General features: G+C 44.4%; 1 protein-coding gene across 1 annotated transcript; it reads right to left on the reverse strand.

Moving 5' to 3' along the window:
- Positions 1 to 1,462: 1,462 nt before the first annotated feature.
- On the reverse strand, positions 1,463 to 15,926 carry HAL (histidine ammonia-lyase; the record flags this gene model as incomplete). The annotated part of the gene is made up of 20 exons (XM_082007787.1): positions 1,463 to 1,612; positions 2,625 to 2,694; positions 2,799 to 2,907; positions 4,024 to 4,158; positions 6,588 to 6,753; positions 6,853 to 6,918; positions 7,802 to 7,882; positions 8,698 to 8,756; positions 8,871 to 8,966; positions 9,051 to 9,198; positions 10,266 to 10,313; positions 12,227 to 12,366; positions 13,860 to 13,985; positions 14,065 to 14,102; positions 14,282 to 14,348; positions 14,427 to 14,499; positions 14,605 to 14,679; positions 14,980 to 15,007; positions 15,180 to 15,240; positions 15,680 to 15,926. 20 exons carry the CDS (start codon positions 15,924 to 15,926, stop codon positions 1,463 to 1,465), a joined length of 1,983 nt encoding a protein of 660 aa, XP_081863913.1.
- Between the last annotated feature and the right edge of the window lie 3,658 nt (positions 15,927 to 19,584).

A 19,584-nucleotide genomic window follows, 5' to 3' on the forward strand; every position in this document is an offset into this window, starting at 1 on the left:
AACATAAGCCTGGCTGTTTGTTCTCATGCTTGATTTTAATTAATACTTGGTTTTATACAGAATGGAACAGCTTCAGGAGGAGATTGAGATACGCCTGCTACAGAGAGCCTCCAGCTGAAAGGGTAGGGACTTACTTGGCACATGGGGGAGAGACAGAGGCCAGAGATGCTGCAGATCAGGTGCAGAAGGAAGGAGCTAAACTGGGACGTCACGCGCCATGGGTGGGTACCCTAGTTCCCAGGTTTTCTGGCCAGGTTAGTTGTTTCTCTGCTAGCTTGCCAACAGGCATGAGTCCTCAGGGCACATTTGACACGACAGGTCTCAGACATGCGAGGGTAGCCCCACACTAGTGCTTTGGCTGCCCCTTGCAGCATTACCGATAGCCTGGGAAGATTTCCAGCCCATGCTGGACCTCCTGCAGCCCTGGGTATCAGACCACTAGGGCCAAGGCTCGTGATCGTCAATCAGCCTTTACTGTCGTCACTGCACCACGATGTGAAGTCTAAGCCCTGACTCTTCCCGTGGAAAAGAAAGCCTGTGCCAGAGGGTCAGTGTTGTGACACGGAGCACACTACGACACGAGCCCCTCTGTGGGGACAGGGCCCTCGGCTGCCAGGCAGATACCCGGTGAGCCATGGGAGCGTAGCTCTGGGTGCTATTGCTTCAGCACTGGCTCACATCCACCCCTCCTACACCGCCTCTTCCTCCTCCCCGTTTTCTGGCCCCTGTTCCACCTGTCCTCCTTATTTCCAGATTAAGCTTTTGCTTTAGATTTTCATCATCACACATGACAGGAAAATAGATTTCTACAGCCATATGTGAAGTCTCAGTTTATTTATTGCAGGTGTGAGCCCAAAGCTCTTTGAAAGTTGCATTAAGTGTAGTCCATCACCAGAATACAATATATTTGTTCTGGAGCAATGATCTCTATAGCACATTTTCTTGCACACAGCTTTTCTGATTTGTGAAGCTCTAAAAATGCTCTTTTTAGACAAGAACCTGTGCCTCACATATAATCTGCAAAAGAGAGGATAATTAAGTCTAAAGATAATTTTGCTTGTGGCAGAATGAAGGGGACCACAGCAGTTACCCAAAGGAAAAAAAAAAAGAGACTATCAAACCTAGACTGGTTGGTATCATTGGCACAGAAGAAGAGAAAACAAGTGAAGAGCTAACGAAATACAGGAGGCCCTGTATAAAACATCCACTGGTTTCAGCAGGAGTCTGAATGTTTTGTGTTCAGAAGCTCAGGAAATTCAGTCAAAACCACACTATTATGACAAAGCTGTCTTTCACACGTGAGGAAACCAGTGAATAATTTCTCTACTATCTGTATGTGCTCTTGAGCTAGTCACTCAGGTCCTTTGGGTCACCTGGAGAAACCATGTTGAGTTTGAGTAGAACAGCCACCCTTAGGCAAGGTCCTGGAGAGGATCTGTTCTGTACCAGAGGACCACAACTCTTAAAGTTCATCCTGATGCCTGTGGTCATGACCAACACCTGTATTCACTTCCAGCAATCTCAGGGAGAAAGCTGTTGGTGAAATGGGTCTCGATTCAGGGATGTGTTCCCTCCTGTACTTTTCAATGTAAGGTTTAGCCACTTCCCACACCTGCGAAACAAGAAAGTGAAACAGTAGAGTCAGATCTGCGAAAAAAAAGGTCAGGTAAGACATCAATACACAAGGTCAGGAAACCCTGTAGGAAAGCTATTGGGATGGAGGTGAGAATTACAGACCTACGTAAATATGCTGTACATGGTCAGCAGAACCAGGGAGGCAGCCAGAGTGAGGTTTAGGGAAGAGCATGTGGATGGAGTTGACAGGGGACAGGAAAAGATATAGCCCCTGGGGGACAAGGTTTTCGAAAGCATTCAAGGTGAAAACGCTGCATCTTGTTATCAGGTTAATGCTCTGTGTGCCATAGTTGGGACAGGATCACTGTCACTTGCTACAAAACCACTTGGTCATGAAGGGGACAAGGAAGCAAAATGGCATCTGGCATGGACAAAATAAAAGGGAAGAGACGGCTGCTGGGGTTTAAGGCAGAAAAGGAAAACGTTTTACAGTCTCCTTTGTCTCCCCCCCGTAAGGGCTGCAAGGCAAAAAAAAAAAAAAAAGGGATGCATTTTAAAAACAAAGAAAATAGATAGATCCCATAGCTGTACAAACACTTGGCCCAGGTTAACACACTTCTCCACTGCTATTCCCTCACCCACATCCCCTTACTGCTTCCAGACCATGCCCAAGGGCCTCCAAGCTGGGGCGCACTCACTGCCCCAGGAATGAGCACCACCATCTGAAGCAACTGCCGATTTCTCTGGACATCTGTGGGGTTACAGGACCCTGCCCTCAAGCGATCCGAAGTTGGACCTATGTCCGGACCCGGCCAGATTTAATAATGTAAGCTATTTATTACACAGGGCAAGTTTAAGAACTGATTTCTAAATCTATCCCACTAAAACTAAGGAAAACCCAATCTCAGAAAATCTGGTGGGTTCATCCCAGGCAGAAGAGTGCTTTTAGTGAGGTCATCCGGTGAACACATGGAGGGGTATTTCCAAAGCAAAGCTGCAGCATGCTCCTCAGGACAGCCCTACCGCACATGCCAGAAGTCAACACTTGCCTTCTGCTCCACGAGCAGCCGGTGAGCTGCCTCAATGTCGGGGGCCATGAAGCGATCCTTCAACCAAGGCCTGTAACGAGACACATTGCGAGCATTGGCCAAATATTAACCACAACTGCCGGCAGCCGGTTTCCAGACAGGTAGCCTCTGGGGGAGGCGTTTATCTGGTCTTACCTCACAACGGAGCGCACAAGGTCGTAGACCTTCTCCAATGGGGTTGTCGTTCTCAGAGGGCGTAGGAATTCAATACCCTGGCAGGCCGCGAGCAGCTCAATAGCCAGCACTAGGAAATGAGAAGCGTGAAAGGGATTTTTGGCAGGTACGGCTCATGGTGACGTTTCCCTTCTAGAACTATCCCTGCCACTTGTTCTGGCCAGTATGATGTGGTTTCAGGCAATGTGAAAAGACTGGCGGATCCACACACCCTAGAGATGCAGCCCAGCAGCAGGATCGTTCTATGTATGGTGCTGGGTGCGGTATCCAGCATTTTAGCAAGCACGTTTTGGGTGTGCTGCCATACAAACGTTTCAGTGTGCCAGGAACTCCTGGTCACCACAGTCTTAAATCCATAGGAATCTCTTCCAGGGTACCTTGAATACTCAAGTTAATGGCCATCATAAATCAGGAAGTCTCTTTAGGACTGAGAAGAAAGGAGCCTGAGCTATAAAAGAAAGTTCTGCCTATGAAGCTTGCAAGAGCCCACATGAAAGCACCAGTAAAATTACAGAGCTTTGGAAGAGAGTTTTGTTTTGAGAATTTTTGAGAGTTCTGTTTTGAGAATTTCGCACTGTGTCTGCCCACCTCACACCTGATTGTTATTGGCATTAGTTCCTCTTCTTCACAAGCCAATTCACCCAAGGAAGCGAGAGAACCAACCAGATCGAGGACACACTGTTTCTCAGCCCGACATCGAAACAGACAGTTTCTCAAACTCATTTCTCTGCACACGAAAACTGAATTTCTATAGAAGTAAGTCTTCAGAGCACTCAAATGTATAAACTTAAGTGGGCAAGTGAGCTCAGTATTTGTGTGCCATGTATTACTCTGCTCTTCCACTAACAGCTGACATCTGCACACCATTTGCCAAATAAATAAATGCATAAATAAATAAAAAGCAAGGGAGAAATCTGTCCTTGTAAGCAAGAGAGGAAAGTTTTGTGGAGTGTCCTGCAGTAAGCAGTTTTGTTTCACAAGAAACACTTAGTGCTAGATTTACCTCGTTTCTGTTAGAAAGATCCAAATGCTTGTAAAAGTATGTACTTAGTATAATACTTTTCAGATACTTCTTTCAGATGCATTAACTCCTTTTTTCTTAAAATATATCTAAAAAGAATGGCACTAATATCTTCATCTAGTTACATACATAATGCCGGTCTGGAAATCAGCTTTTTAATTTTACCTTGTTCCACGTGTTCAATAACTCTCAAAGCTTTTCTTGCAGCCCATCCTCCCATGGACACATGATCCTCTGTAGCCGCACTGGTTGAGAGGGAATCCACAGAAGAGGGGTGGCACAAGGCTTTGTTCTCAGAAACTGCAAAAATCCAGTGCAATGAATGTAAGACAGAATGGGCACGAGACAGCAGAAGCAACGGCCAGCCTGGAGCAAAGAGCTTGTCCATGACCTCAGGTCCAACTATTGTTCCTCTTTCAAGAATGCATCGATTTTTTACCTGGATTGAGTAATTTGTAATAAACACCTCAAAAACGACCATTGCCTCTGAAAACGGTAACCAATATCAATCTTTAGATGCAAATATTAACCAAATATAGGAAGACTGCTCAATTCTCCCCTGTCTCCGGGGTTGAGTTGCCCTGGCTCAAAGGCCTGATGGACACTGAAGAAAAAGAGTAGACTGAAATAGAAGCCTGGTCTTGCCTGTTACTTCAAGGCAACTCTTTGCAAAGAGCATTGGTTCCCTTTGCATTTGGTCACAGATACTGTCCCTACCCTGGTTTCAGGAGAGCTAGAGATCAGCATCTGGTCTCTTCTCATCAGAGCTGAGACTCTTGCAGAACTTGCTCCAGGAAGATGCTGCAGATGCATGGTACAAACCCTCTCCCACCCTCCTCGCCTCGCTACCAGGCTGCCCACGTTCCTCCCCAGGCATGCACACCCCTGAGGGTGGGAGCGTTCTGGCTTTGAAAGCCGGGTGCAAGGCTTGGAGTAAGTCTTTCAAACCATGCCCAAAAACATGGGGAATTTAGCTGCAGGAAGGGCTGTAGGCACCATCCGGCGACAACCTGAGGTTGAGAACAGCTCTTTTAGAAGAGAAGAAACAAAGTCTGCATCCACCGTGCTCTGGCTACACGCAGACCTTTCCTTTCCGAAGCCCAGCAGGCCGCCGCGTAACGCCCTCGCCAAATTAGTGGCTCCAGAAAAGCAACAAGAGCAACGGAGAGGTTGCTCGTGACACCGACAGTGTATTTGGAGTGACACAGGCCAGGCTGGCGCCCAGCCGGCACGTTCGGGCAGGCGACGGCAGGTCCCGGAGAAACTGCCCGTGGCTGCCGCAAACAGCTCTCTCCGGCAGGCACGGTGCTACCGGAGAGGAAGGGAGAGACGCATCCAGCCATGTTGCAAAACATCTGCAAATTTTTTGCAGCTTTTATCTGTTAACCCTGAGAGTGGACAGCGTTCGCTGGTACGCAAACGCCCTAGAAACTGGCACAGTGACTTAAAATACTAGTAATACCTTGTTAAAAAAAAAAAAAAAAGAAGAAGAAGAGCTCAGACTTCACTTTTAAGGTAAATTCCTGGCTATTTTGACCAGGGAAAGATGGTTTTAACCCATGGACCCCGGGGGTCAGTGCAGCAATGCATTTAGGAGGCAGGGCTGTCATTTTCGCTCCCTGGGGACAAAGCCATGAACACCCCAGAATCTCTTGCTCCAGATCGCGGAAGGGAGCTGCGAAACCTGAAGCCAAGCAACAACTAAAGCCTGGAGCCATCCTAAACTGCCAAGTTTTTTTTGCCCAGCCAAAAAAAAAGGTTTCCAACCTTCGAGCAAGAGGACGAGCACTTCAGCTCCTTTTCCAGCCCCACTTCCCGAAACGGTCTCTAAGCAACGTCCCTTTATTTCACTGACTTTTTTTCTGCAGGATGTTTATCTACACCTTTATCTGACACTCTCTGTTCCTTTGTCTGTTTGCATGTCTTATAATTTACCCTCTACTCATAGCCTGTTTATCTTTAGGTTGGCTCATGCTTTCCTGAACCTATGAACTGTAATATCCCAGCGGCCAGCAGGCTTCTTGTTGCCTTAGTCATGAGTACTAGAGGAAAAATGCTTATTTTTAGTGTGGTCCTCTGACAAGCAGCCCTGGGAACTCCAGTCTCCTGAGGACTCTGGAGTCTGATATTGATGTACAGACCTGGCTATCAAATGGAGACACTGAGTACTAAGGGTATCAGCCCACCTTTGAGACAAGTGGTGTCCCCGTGCTAGTGAGAAGTGAGGAACAGAGGTATCCCCTGCTTACAGACCATAACTATTCAAGCGGAGGTTCTGGGTTCAGCAGAGTGGCTCAGACAGACGTATGATTGCTGCCTGCAGTATTTGCTGTTAATTACAGCCTTATCTGAGCTGATTTGCAGGCTCCTGGGTACAGAGCTGTCACTGATTTCAACCAGAGTTCTTACATTGGTGAGTGTAAATCAGAGTGCTCCCTGCCAATCCTATAAAGATGCACACAGGCAAGCATTCCCACCAAAGTCCACCTAAGGGTTTGCATGCTCAGAGCGCTAAGCACACCCATGGATCAGTGCAGAATGAAGAATCCTGAGCTGAAATAATTGCAGCTGCGCTCCACGCTCAAACTTTGCACCCAGACAGCACAAAGCACGTGGAGGAGAGATGGGAAACGGGAATGAGATGCCTTTGTATCTACTATCAAATTGCAGCTGCCTTGATATAAAGTGGTCTTTCTAGCTTACTCTCTTGATATTCCTCAAGCACTCACCCAGGGCAGCCGCTGTGCAGTGTGCAATCATGAAGCCAGAGTTCAGACCTCCTTCCGTGACTAAAAATGCAGGCAGTTCGCTGAGTGAGGGGTTGCAGAGCCTCTCAATTCTTCTTTCACTAATTGCAGCAAGTTCATGCACACCGATTGCCAAATAGTCCAAAGCCTATCAAAGAAGACCTCATTAAACCAGATTACAGAAAAAACAAACAAACAAATGAAAACAGAAACTTTTTTTTTTTCCTTTCTCCAAATGCTTAATTACCTTTGCAGGATATTCACCATGAAAATTTCCTCCAGAAATGGTCTCTGCTCTTTCAGCAAATACCATCTGAAGGAGAAGTCAAGGCACAAACATGAGTGAAATACAGTTTACATGACAGATATCTGTCGGTAATCAGAATATCTTAACTGAATGAATGTTTGTACTAATAGGTTGTTATTTGCAAGTGCATTATATTACATCTGCATGTTCACTTTTCAGACAACAAAGACCCAATTTCAGCTCTCCTATTTTTCCAAATAGACTACATAAAATGAGGTCTTTGATCGGGGGTAGAGAGAGGTGCAAAGAAACACATGTGTTTGGATCCTAGCATGGTTTCTTGGTTCCTTGGCAGGTTCTCTCCACGGCAGATACAATTTTAGACAGGTTATAAGCAGTGATGCTTATCACCTGTGGTTGTGATGTTACATATAGCATCATTTTACTGCTGAGGGGAATCCAGCCTTGCTCAGCACCAATGCAAGAACTGTGCACAGAGTTTACCAGGCTGAGCCAACGATGAGGCTTACCAGGCACACGTGGTTTGCCTGCCTTCCCTGACTGAGTGCAAATCTTGCTCTATAGTGCAGGTTTCACTCATGCTGCACCAACAGATGTTTCATACAACAAGTCACCATCTGTCTACGTCCACTTGGTTGCCAAGTCCCGTCAATCTACACATTCAATATAAGCGTATAGAATCTCATCTAGCAAACATTTAACATGCACTAAACTGCATGCTTATGTGGTTTCCTTGCCCAGACACACACTTGCATTCAGCAATGCAGGCGTGGAGAAAGTAAGAGAGGTTGCTGTTGCAACCGATGGTAGTTATTGACTGAAGCCAGTTATGACTTTTTTGCCTCCTATGCAAATAATTATATAGAAGAAAAGCTTTAAAAAAGGCTAAGCAAAATTTTGCATAGAAATAAAGTTATCAAAAAGATACAGGGTTGTCCGTGGCACTATTGATTTCCGTTGTCATGATTTCCTTCACAAAAGCAATTGTATCATTTACAACTCCATGGACCTAGAACAAAAGACATTAGCACCTGAGCTTAGTATCTACACTTAGTTCATCTTCAGGATGCTGACTGAGCAGCAGGCACCCTCTTTCCCATCACCCCAGTCTCTACACCCACACGTGAAGATCGCCTTGTATTTGCTCTTAGTATCAGGAGCATCACTATGCGACACTGCCCATCCTAGACACCCAAAAGATTATATTTACTGTTCTTATGACAGTATTGCTAAAGGCTAATCCAAATATGTCATTCTTGTTTGGATTTTTTTACCCTAAGTGGAAGATAAGATACTTATTCAGTGGCAGAAGTGTTATTAGGAGACAAGTAGCCTTACAAAGACCCCACAGAAAACAAAAACTCTCATTAATTAACTTTCATTAATTCCACTGATTTAATAGCTTTTCTCATGTTAAAACTCACAGGATTGAGTTCTTCCAGTATGTTAAAGATACTACAGGTAGAAGAACAACCTATCGCTCTGGCTGCTTCTGGAAACAACTTTCCCCAGTTCATGGTCTTAGCATCAATGCAGAATAAACACCCTACAAAGCCTGCAAGAGTAGAAACCAACATCTGCCCCCTGATTCTGACACTCAGCCTTTTTCAGAGCTGAACACACCTTTGTTAGACGCTTCCTGATCGCTGCGTGCACGAGATCAATGAATACATGGCTCCATTAATACTAAGTTTGAAGTGAGGGAGAAGCAAAATAAAACCGCTTCCTCTAATGGAGTCAGTGCATAGCTGACAGTATTTCTGAGATGGGAATTTCATCATCGTTTATCTAGTGCTATGAAAGGAAATAAAAGTCAGTTTTTACCTGAGGGCAGCAGCGCATTGTGTACGCGTCCTGAACTCGGTCACAGAATCTATGGCTCTCTATAAGGAACAAGGGAAGAAAAAAACAACAAAAAAAGAAAGCATATGGGTTACTCTTGGAAAGACACAGACTGTCCTGTGTGACCTGAAAGGGTGAAGGTTAAGATTGTTTACCTGCTATTTCTGACGGATGATGGTCAGAATCTAGAAGGGACCTGAATCGAAATGCCACTTCAGCCTGCCCTCGATGTGGGCGCACTGCGTGAATATCTAGGAAAACAAGTTAGAATCTCAGGTTTTGCCTCTCCTGTCAATGGCCGTTAAGCAAACAGACAGAAAAGGACCGGTACCCACCAGTGTCAAAGGCCCTTGTTGTACCCTTCAAGACTTCAAGCGTGAGGGCAGCGATTATGTCAGCTTGTCTAGCAATAGCACCAGCTCTTTCAACTGCTTCACATCCCAGCGAGGTGATCATTTGTGTCCCATTGATCAGAGCCAGACCCTTCAAAGAAAGAGCAGGCATTAAGCAAATTCATTACAGCTATTCCAGTTGATATTTCCCATGATATTTCCCCATCTCTGTGATAATTCTTCCTCTCATATGAATGAGTTAAAGACCTTTGCTCAGCTTCCTGAATCGTCCTGAAACCATAAAATGCACAGCTTGACTGGGCATCTTTTTTACATAAATTGTCAATGGTTATAATCCTACCAAGTCATTATAGATGTCCTTGGAGCTTCGGAAGTTCCAAGCAAGAGGTTTATTTCATGTTATTTCAAGCTTAAGCAAGAAAAGTACAGGAAATCTGTATTCTTTTCCAGTTTTTTGGAAGTGGAATGCTATTCTTATTAATTTTTTCTGAAGTTATTAGTTAAGTCAAAGAAGTTATGAGCATGGGGAGTGCAAAAACAAAAAATAAGGAAGTGGAGAATTAAAACAGCATTAGAAGTTATAACTGCTTTAGAAGATTTGTTGAGTTCAGTTAAAACTGGTTTCCTGTTGGTTCTAAACAAACATGAGGCCCATGGGAGCCTTCCATTTGCCTTTAAGAGACACTGGATTTGGCTTCTTGCTCCTGGTGCCATTTTACAGCTGCTGAGGCCCCTTATCAGAGAGTTCCACAGCCCCCAAATCTGTTGTGTCCCCACATAAACTGTAATACTTGGAATGAGATTCATCTCACCTAGTTTTAATGGTGTCTGACCTAGAAGTCAGATACCTGGTTCAAGTCAGTCATTTGAGCTCCTGTTATGGTCAAAGGGTGGATAGGTACCTTGACAGGGCTTCTTAGCTGTTTCAGGATGATGTAAAATGTTTTCTGAAGATGCCCATCTCTTTCCACCGATCACAGAGCCAATCTGAACACCAAACTTGGGTCTGATATTTCAGGTCAATTAGGGTGACACTAGGAGAGGTGAATCCCACTCCTGATAATATTTCATTAATATTGTTCTTGAGTTTGATTTAAAATGACTGTTAATTAATTTCAGGCTAAAATTGTAAGTATAAAGCAACTAGTAATTGACTATGCTTGTTTTTCTTCAGCTGGCATCATTATACTCTATTACCTCTTTTGATTTCAAGCTAACTGGTCTCAGACCATGGGCTTCCAGGACCTGTGAAGGAGTTTAATGACAAGGCAGTTAATGAAAAAAGTGTTTTGATAATTCAACCACCAAAACATTTAAATTTCAAATGTTTCCATAAATAAAAATATTAACAAATTCCTTAAGTGAAGAGAGAAAAAGAGCTTTATATCACAAATGTCTGAAGTATTTTTTTTCTGCTGGGCTAAATGAAGGGCAGCATTTTTGGGCTTCCAAACTAGCACCTCATTTCCCAGTGCCAGTAAAAGAAGGTAGCAGGAGTACTGAAGGAAGATACTGTCACAGCCCATTAACATCTACCATGTATTGGCTGATGTGAGAGAGTAATAGGAGAGAAGGCTAGAAACATCTTGGGAAGGTAGTTCTGCCCACACCCTGCCTCACAGCAGGTTTGGCTTCGCATAAACTATTCCTTTATAAATGATTCCCTAACCCTTTCTATAGAAAGTCTCTAATGACAGTGAGAGTCCTACTCGGTTTATTCTATATATTTCTATTCCATAAGGCAATTGCTCTTGTGGGAAATGGAGGAATGGTATAACCTTGATTCTGATTAGAGTCCTCTCAGCCTTTCCAACTGAAGAGGTAATACCTCTCAGAGGCGTACAGCTGTAATTTCTGGTCCTGAAGGTCCAGGACACACTGGCCTGCTTCGTCCCTACTCCTCTGCCTGTGTAGTTCTCAGTACTTCTCCAGCCTAGAGTGATGGTACAGCTATCAGTTCATGAACAGAATTCATGAGGACAGGCTGAGAGAGTTGGGGTTGTTCAGCCTGGAGAAGAGAAGGCTCGGGGGAGACCTTATTGCAGCTTTCCAGTACTTAAAGTGGGCTTATACAAAAGATGGGGACAGACTTTTTAGCAGGGCCTATTGCGATAGGACAAGGCGTAATGGTTTTAAACTAAAGAGGGTAGATTTAGACCAGATCCAAGGAAGAAATTTTTGACAATGAGGGTGGTGAATCACTGGCCCAGGTTTCCCAGAGAGGTGGTAGATGCCCCATCCCTGGAAACATTCAAGGTGAGGTTGGATAGGGCTCTGAGCAACCTCATCTAGTTGAATATGTCCCTGCTCCTTGCAGGGGGGTTGGACTAGGTGGCCTTTAAAGATCCCTTCAACCCAAACTATTCTATGGTTCTATGAATAAAAGAGGTGTTCAAATAATTATGGACAGGAGTGATAGGTGTAGCAGAACAAATTACCATGAAAGACTTTGGAGGGGCCAGACATGGAGAAATTCAACACTAGGTCAATCTGTTGATGTATTAGGGACAGAATAACAAGTAATTCAAAATTAATTCCATTGTAAAACTTCCATCTTGTAAAGGAGGATACTATAAAGGTTACCTGTAAGCCTAGCTAATCTATCAAAAATGAAATGTCTGAAATATCTATGTATTCACTTAAAGCCATTATAAAAATCAGTAGAAATTTTACTGATAAGTTCCTGCCTCCAAAAAATCTCCAGTTACTCTCAGCATTTGAAGTTTTGAATTTGAGAGGTGATCTTGGGTTTGTTGGAACAGTGCTGATGTTTATGGAGCTGAAGATGTACTAATAGTTCTTTCATAGCTGGTATTATATCCTGTCCTCTCCAGGTCCTAAATGATGTCACTGTGGTGTCTTGTATTGCAATACTATGGCATGATATTTGTTTAGGACTTAATTACATGCTGCGTATTCATATCTGCTCCAGTGACTTCTGGCTCAGTTATTCCATTCTCATGGATCCACCTTCCTCGAGGCAGAGGATGAGTTGCTAAAAGAAACCTAGTCCCAATTCAAACTGGTACAAAAAAATCCAAAGACTTTTACATGTTATTAATCTGAGCAAAAGCTCTCTTTCTCTTAAGGCTGCACGCAATTTGACAAATGAGCCAGCAAGCAGAAAAAAAACAATCAATCAGCTACATGAATCTTACATATTTAGCATCAGCCCAGCCACTCTTTGGGGACCACATCTTTCCTTCTCCGATTAATCCCAGAGCAAGATGAGAGAGGGGGGCTAAGTCTCCGCTGGCTCCAACGGTCCCTTTCTCAGGGATATAAGGAAGGCAGGATGCTAGAAAGAAAACAAAAATTACTCCTGTTAGAGCTTCCTCTCAATACAGTCGTTGGAAAACAGAGAAGCCAGCACATGACTGTGGTCACAGTAACATCCTGCAATCACAGTCAACGGCACCAACAGGACTACTCTCGTCGCAGGCTGGGATCTGCCCCTGCTGCCAGGCTAGCTGCAGTTTATAAAGAAATCGGTTCCCTTCTGCATTTATTTCTGCATTTAGTTCTGGAGTGGGGGGACCACAGACCAGGGTGACAGCATCTACAGCCACACAGCCAGGCAGGTGAAACATCACTCCTCTTAGCTCTCCATTGCAGGGCGACCACCTGGTGTGGACAAAGCTATCTTTTCATTTCTCACTCCACTAAATATTGGGTAACTCCTAGAAACCATCTTCGAGCCCTCTTCCCCCATCCCAGCCCTCTGAGCACTGAATGTGTGGAAATGAAGGAACGGGGCCCAGGGAACTGCAGAAAAAGCAGGGAAGGGACCAGCCTGTTTCTCTTCTTTTGCAGAGCTAAAGGCTGAATTGCCGCTCCTTCATCTGCTGTGGGAGAAGAGGAGGGTCTCACAGACAGCAGGACTGCACAGAGAGAGAAAGTGCTCTTTGCTTGTCACCGCCGCGCTGGCATGCCTCACCAGAGGGACCATCAACGGACAGCAGCTGATGAACAGCACGGCTATCCCTTTGGTTTCCCTGTTGGTGGCATCCAGCAAGGCCACCCAGCTTCAGCTGCGTTGACAGCCATGGCCACGTGAGCTGCTGGCCAGCCACGTGCTTCTGTGCGGCTGCCTTGTAGCCCTTGCTCACGAATGCTTGTGTAGGTCTCAGGGAGTCTACTCACAAAAACAGGTGCTGCTCAAGTGGATCTGCTTGAAAAACACCAACACTTGTAGTTTTCTACATGGTAATAGCCCCACCCAAAAATCCTGGCATCTCGAGAGATGGTGGCACATGTGAAAGGACAAAACATTCCTGGAAACATTCAAGGTGAGGTTGGACGGGGCTCCGAGCAACCTGGTCTAGTTGAAGATGTCCCTGCTCCTTGCAGTGGGGGGTTGGCCTAGATGACCTTTAAAGGTCCCTTCCAACCCAAACTATTCTGTGATTCTATGAAAAGTTAGGGACTTGAGCCTTTGTAGAAGAGCTCACCCAGAGTCAGAGTCATGCTCTTTACCAAGCTTACTCTTGAACTAATTATCTAAATTCTCAGTGGCTCATTTCCTAGACTCCTACCTGTTGCATCCCTTTCTCTCAGCCTTTCCTGTCACTTCTGCTCACATCTCATGTACTTCAACAGAGGAACGGTCTCTAGCCATGTTCTTCCACAGGACCGGTCACAGCCGAGCTTTGGCCCTGATCTCTCACAACTACCAAGTCAAAAGACCAACATCCATAGCTGGATTCATTGACCTACATCCTTCAGTGAAACAGTTAAAAGGGGAAAAAAAAAAAAAAAGGAAAGGGGGATTTTCTTTAAACATCTTTTTACCATTAAATGCTTCAATAACTTGCTGAAGCGTTTCTAGGGATATTCCACTGTATCCTTTTGCTAGAACATTGATCCTCAGCGCCAACAGCATGCGAGATCTCTCTGGGCTCAAAGGCTTCCCCACACCTGAAACAGTAATCCCCTCAGTTACTAAGCCACTACCAACAGCAGCAGCAAAGGGAAAACACCAGGGATTTCCCATTACCTGCAGAATGCGAACGAACCAAGTTCTCTTGAAGCTCCCTATAGAAAAAAAAAACATGTAAAAACCCAAATAAGTTTTGTCAGGTTTTATTTTGCACAAAACAGAGGGAAATACTGAAGCAGCCCTCTTATTTAACCACAGCACATAAATGTACAGGGTCAAACTGTTCCCTCTTCATCCTTTCCTGAAAAGAAAGGATGGAGAAAGCCACACTTACCTCAGCTTACTGTTTGGGATGACAGTCCTGGCAAACTTCCCAAACCCGGTGGTGATTCCATAAACAACTGCAAGAAATGTACACTGCTAGTTAAGGAGGGAACCCAATGAAGTTTCCTAAACAATGAATAATTAAAAAGATTTACCCTTCTGCTCTTTTACAATCCTTTCGATCACTTCTCGCGATTGTTTGACTTTAGTTTCAGCCTCAGGTGTGAGCTAAAACATGAGTAGTTTAAAAATTAGTTTATCTGTCATTATTTAATTTTAATTGTAGAAAGATAAACGTGTAATTTTTTAGCCAGGTTTGTTCAGAATCTTTACCTTTATCTTGTAGAGCCCCTTTCCTAAGTTGACCAAGTCCTCTGTTGTTAAGCTGTTGCCATCTAAAGAAATATACTACAGCAAAGAACCACCTTTTAGTCTGGGATATGTATATGTATAAAGTTGCTTAATAATCAGAATAAAAAAACCACAACAAACAGTCAAAACTCAGCAACGACAGGACACTTGCTCATACTCATTCATAAGACGGGAACTGGCTAACAAAAACATAAGAAGCACATTATAATTTACATTCCTAGACCCAGCCAATCTAACAGCCCCTGCTCTTGTGAAAGCCGCAGAGGTTGAACTCTCAGCATGTTCTGGTGAATAGCAGGATTTGTTCTGAGTTGTACAATCGTCAGGGATTCCTACCTGCTCTGGTTCTCGGTATTTGCTGTATCTGAAAGTTCTGTGAAGGAAAATAAAAGGCAGACAGGATTTCACAGGTAGTGAGCATTAGATTACAGCTGGCAATGTGTTTTAAGAGTGAAGGAACTCTAAAAGAACAGGGAAATCTAGAAAATTATAAATCTGTAATTATAAAAATTCACAAAACGCTCAAAAAAGGATACAAATGAACTCCTTCTGGCTGAGATGGTATGAAATCTGGAGACATTATATCTCCTTCTATAACTAGAAGAAATACAGAGAATAAGCACAGGCAGGATTAAATTGCATTCTGCATATAAATTAATTTGTTATTCAGTACAATACACAGCAGTAAGAATTCTAATTTACAGTTATCAGCCCTGAACATATTCGTAAGCTTCTAGGAAAATAACAAAGAAGTATGTGCTTGTTTAAGGTACTCTAAAGGCAAAAGCAGATCAGCCCAACCCAAGCGTATACTATATATGACATCGTATACAGATGATGCATATCGAATCCTGAACCTTCTAAACCTTATATAGTTCTGTTCTTAAAAACTAAATATTCTTAAAACATTTTGGCATTTTTCCATAAGAATTGTAGGCACTACCTCAGACACAGTTTTAGATAAACTAAGCCACACTTTGCTGACTCAGATACCAACACAGTCACTCTCTGATGCGTTGCTTAAGGTTTTGCTTACCAACTTCAACAAATTCGTTGTCCTCTAGAGCATCCTCCACTGTATCATCAAGATCCAGCAAGCCAAGTCCCTTGCACCTTCGAATGTAAAATTTTACTTCTTCCGCCGAGGCAAATCCCCCATTGTCAGGTTTGTTTTTCATGTAGCGTCTCACAGCTTCCTTTCCCAGCCACCTGATCGTGTTCGTGCAGCTTAGGCACGGCACTGCCAGCCACTCTCCTCGGACGTGCACCGTGTACCTCGGCATCCTCTCTCTCCGAAAATTGTCCCTTGACCAAGAAGGGCTTCAGCGTGCAGCAGCCTTACATTTACCACGCAACGGCCTGAAGAGCAGTGGCTAGCTGGAGTCCCGTGTTGCAATCAGATAGCGGCAAAAACCCACCCACAAAATCCCCACCTTTGTAAATAAGCGAGATTGATGTATCCAGCTGGGTTCATCCAATCAAACCAAACCCAGGGAGCACACCCTTTTCATGGAAAGGCAACTCCCCTCCCGGAATTTCTTTCCAAAGATCATGTCGGGAATATAGAAATGAAAATCTGGGAGCTGGAGTTCATGTGGCAAGAATAGGTAGGTAAGTCTGAGTAAACTGGAACGCAACTGCTCTAAAAACTTAAGGGTTTATCAAAAGTTAACGGAGTTGGCACCTGGCAGTAGCTCACACTAATGAAAACCTCCACGAGGGGCAGGGCTGGAAGAGAGTCACCCCGTCATTACGGGTCGGTCACGGTTGCTGGCCCTGAAAGGAGCGAGGATTATGCCCATACATCCCTACCCGGAGCAGGGTGAGAGCAGGCAGGGTGGGAAGCCAGCCTGCTTTGCTCAGTCCACGCTGAAGCTAGAGAGCACGATTTTGTATCATAGGGGAAGAGAAGACGAGTGAGTTTCCCTCCGCTACCCTTTCACTCACGCACTGGCAGATGTTGCTAGAACAGGTAGCACAAATATCAGGCCATGCCTGCCCACGGCCGAGCCTGGTGCTGCTATACCATGCAGGCAGACGCAAAGCGTGTGGAGAAATGCCTGTTAAAATGGTAGCAAAATAAAGTTTAGCAATGACCACGTCGACACAGACGCTGAAAATACTTTTGTCTTTAAAGACAAAGCAATAGCAACACTCCATGCTACCCACAATAGTGTGCCCAGATGAAGGGACTACTATAAAATGCACTTACCTGGGGTGAATTATTGTGGGGAATTTTAACTTGAGACCCACGGGTGGGAGTGTCTGTGTGGGAGACATTGCCCCGGCAGAGCAGGACAACGCTAGCGAAAGCCATGCCTGCCATTATTCTAATTTTTTCCTAGCTCTGACAGCAAGAAATCAGAATTGAATGGCAGCATGAACTCCAATTGCTAAATCACAACATAGGATATTTGTGTTTTTACAACAAAATATTACCCCCAAAACTAGTAATATAAAACAATTCCATAACAAAAAAACAGGAGCTTTTGTTGCAATCTGATAGCTTGGACCAGAACCTGTTAACACCAGATACAGCCTCTTCCTACCAGAGCATCACCTGAGAGAATCCCCGTTCATTCAAGCAATGCTGTAGCAGAAACCTAATTAGATTTTGGGAGTAAATGAAAGGAACTGTGTAAGTGTCTAACTTGAAATACAGAAACATTCTTTTCAGTGAGTTTTCCAGCAAAAGTTATCACTTATTCAGAGGAGTAGCAAGAAGAGAATGAATGGCTTATTAGGTCCTTAACACAGAAAAGACTCCAAGTTCTTTACATGCAAGGAAATTACACTGTTTTGGTTCCAAAAAAAGCCACTATTTTATTGTGTTTATTAAAAGCTGAGTGGCACAACATTTATAGAAAGAATTTAAACTGGTTTTTGAGCCTCAGTCACCTAGGGGTTAATTTTTCTGCCATTTTTATTTAAACTACTCAGACATATGTAGGTTAAAGTTGCATGGAAGACCTCAGGATGCCTTGAATCAATGAAATCCAGCAGGCTATGTTCATAACGATTTATATTACAGCTGCTAGCATGGAAAGATGAATCTCCTGGTAAAGTATATAACTTCATCTACTTGAAAGTTTATGCTGATCAAAATCCAGATCAGAAATAAATTGATTTATATGCTCTCCGCTCCCACTTAGTGTGCTATCATTAAACCCGAAACTTTTACCATGTCTTATATTTGGTATCTTCCTCCTCTAAAACAGCACTTTTTTTTTATTTCTCCTTTGTTACTCCTCCATAGAGGAGTTAATTACCTCTACGGCAACAGATTTAATTTCTGCCAACTGATCGCCTCCAGGAAAAGCAGTTCTTCTGAAACTCACTTCAGAGAACGACCCGCAGACGGCAGTATTCACAACAGTTTCACTTAAACCATCAACTTGAACTGAAGCGCTGTAGCAATTCCAGGAACTGTGGCCCTCTAACTGATTTTTTACCTTATCTCGCAATTGTTATATTGGTATAAGTGGTAATGCCCAGAACTGGTTAAAATATAAAAAAAATTCAAACAGGAGAAAGAGAGACTTGGGTTTTACTCCCCCCTGAAATAATTCAAAGTTTTGAAAATATATAGTGGCTTGAAATGATTGAATTAAGTTACTAAAAGCATAGCAAGGGATCAAATCTGAAATTTGGTAAAAATCCCAGGTTTGCTAAAAAAAGAAAACAAGGAAATATTTCAGGCAACTATTAGTGCACAGCATAGGATCCAACAGAAATAACTAAGTAAAACCATCGTATTGTGATTCATGTGAGGAACTGACCAACGTAACAAAGGAGCTGGTGGAGGAGCTTGCCAAGACACCCTCCATCATTTATCAGCAGTCCTGGTTAACAGGGGAGGTCCCAGATGACTGGAGGCTTGCCAATGTGACGCCCATCTACAAGAAGGGCCAGAAGGGGGATCTGGGGAACTACAGGCCTGTCAGCCTGACCTCTGTACGGGGGAAGATTACAGAGCGACGAACAATCTTGAGGGTTCCCACAAGGCATGTGCAGGACAACGAAGGGATCAGACCCAGCCAGCATGGGTTCATGAAAGGCAGGTCCTCCTTGACCAACCTGATCTCCTTCTATGACCAGGTGACCCGCCTAGTGGATGAAGGAGAGGCTGTGGATGTTGTCTACCTGGACTTTAGTAAAGCCTTTGACAGCATCTCCCACAGCATTCTCCTGGAGAAACTGGTGGCTCATGGCTTAGACAGGTTCACTCTTCACTGGGTAAAGAACTGGCTGGATGGCTGAACCCAGAGAGTTGTGGTGAACAGAGTTAAATCCAGTTGGCGGCCAGACACAAGCGGTGTTCCCCAGGGCTCAGTTTTGGGGATGGTCTTGTTCAAGGTCTTTATTGATGATCTGGATGAGGGGATCGAGTGCTCCCTCAGTAAGTTTGCAGACGACACCAAGTTGGGTGGGAGTCTTGATCTGCTGGAGGGTAACAGAGCTCTGCAGAGGGATCTGGACAGGCTGGATCGATGGGCAGAGGTCAACTGCATGAGGTTTAATAAGGCCAAGTGTCAGATCCTGCAGTTCGGCCACAACAACCCCATGCAACGCTACAGATTTGGGGAGGAGTGCCTGGAGAGCTCCCCAGCAGAAAAGGACCTGAGGGTGCTGGCTGACAGCCGGCTGAACATGAGCCAGCAGTGTGCCCAGGTGGCCAAGGCCAACAGCGTCCTGGCCTGTATCAGAAATAGTGTGGCCAGCAAGAGTAGGGAAGCAATCGTGCCCCTGTACTCAGCACTGGTGAGGCTGCACCTTAAATACTGTGTTCAGTTTTGGGCCCCTCACTACAAGAAGGATGCTGAGGTGCTCGAGCATGTCCAGAGAAGGGCAACAAAGCTGGTGAGGGGTCTGGAGCACAAGTCTTATGGGGAGTGGCTGAGGGAACTGGGGTTGTTCAGTCTGGAGAAGAGGAGGCTGAGG

This window comes from Phaethon aethereus, assembly GCF_964289735.1.
Source record: "Phaethon aethereus genome assembly, chromosome: 1".
Lineage (NCBI taxonomy): Eukaryota > Metazoa > Chordata > Aves > Phaethontiformes > Phaethontidae > Phaethon > Phaethon aethereus.